The sequence below is a fragment of the Morus notabilis genome, unplaced genomic scaffold (genome assembly GCF_000414095.1).
Source record: "Morus notabilis unplaced genomic scaffold, ASM41409v2 C11336530, whole genome shotgun sequence".
Lineage (NCBI taxonomy): Eukaryota > Viridiplantae > Streptophyta > Magnoliopsida > Rosales > Moraceae > Morus > Morus notabilis.
In genome coordinates, this window is record NW_010385534.1 from 1 (window position 1) to 886 (window position 886).

The following is an 886-nucleotide window of genomic DNA, read 5'->3' on the forward strand; positions in this document are numbered from 1 at the left end:
GTTGTTGATCATATACAGCAGAGCTTAGGAAGTACTACTGATACTATACATGATTCTTCAAGAAATTTGACCAGAGTTAGAGATCTCAACGGTTCTAGATGTCCTCCCAGTGGAAGATCCAACCTTTTCCATGGCCCTCACCACATCCATCCCCTCCACAACTTTGCCGAACACCACGTGCTTGCCGTCCAGCCACGGCGTCTCGCCCGTACATATGAAGAACTGGGACCCATTGGTCCCGGGCCCAGCGTTGGCCATGGACAGAACCCCCGGCCCAGTGTGCTTCTTTATGAAGTTCTCGTCCGGGAACTTTGAGCCGTAGATCGACTCGCCGCCGGTGCCGTTCCCGGCCGTGAAATCTCCGCCTTGGCACATGAACCCGGGGATGATTCGGTGGAAAGTCGAGCCCTTGTAGTGCAGCGGCTTCCCGCTCCGTCCGGTTCCCTTCTCTCCGGTGCAAAGGGCTCGGAAGTTCTCCGCCGTTCGCGGCGTCACGTCGGCGTAGAGCTCCATCACGATCCGTCCCGCGGGGGACCCACCGATCGCAATGTCGAAGAACACCTTAGATTTTGACATTGTAAAGTACAGGATCGCGATTCAATTTCAACAAGCTGACGATGCTGTACGTGTAATTGCAGTGCCTTGAGACCGCTTATATACTACGAGAGCGCCGCTTGGTCTGGGATTGGATCTGGACCGTTGGGAGTCTTGAGTATTACACGCGTCACGTTTCTAGCTTCGAAATGTTTTGACTCCGTGACTGTGTTGATGCCACGTAACGGCAACTGGCAACAAGTGGGAGATACTAGTGTCAAAGTGGCAAATGTGTGGAGCGAAAAATCGTTTTTTCACGTGAGAAAATTGTAAACACTAAACTCTAAACACA

The 886-nt window shown here is 52.4% G+C and overlaps 1 protein-coding gene across 1 annotated transcript; it reads right to left on the reverse strand.

Annotated features, from left to right (window-relative positions):
• Positions 1–57: 57 nt before the first annotated feature.
• Positions 58–606, reverse strand: LOC112094935 (peptidyl-prolyl cis-trans isomerase-like). Its single transcript, XM_024176635.1, has one exon. The coding sequence runs from the start codon at positions 574–576 to the stop codon at positions 58–60; it is 519 nt and encodes a 172-aa protein (XP_024032403.1). The 5' UTR covers positions 577–606.
• Between the last annotated feature and the right edge of the window lie 280 nt (positions 607–886).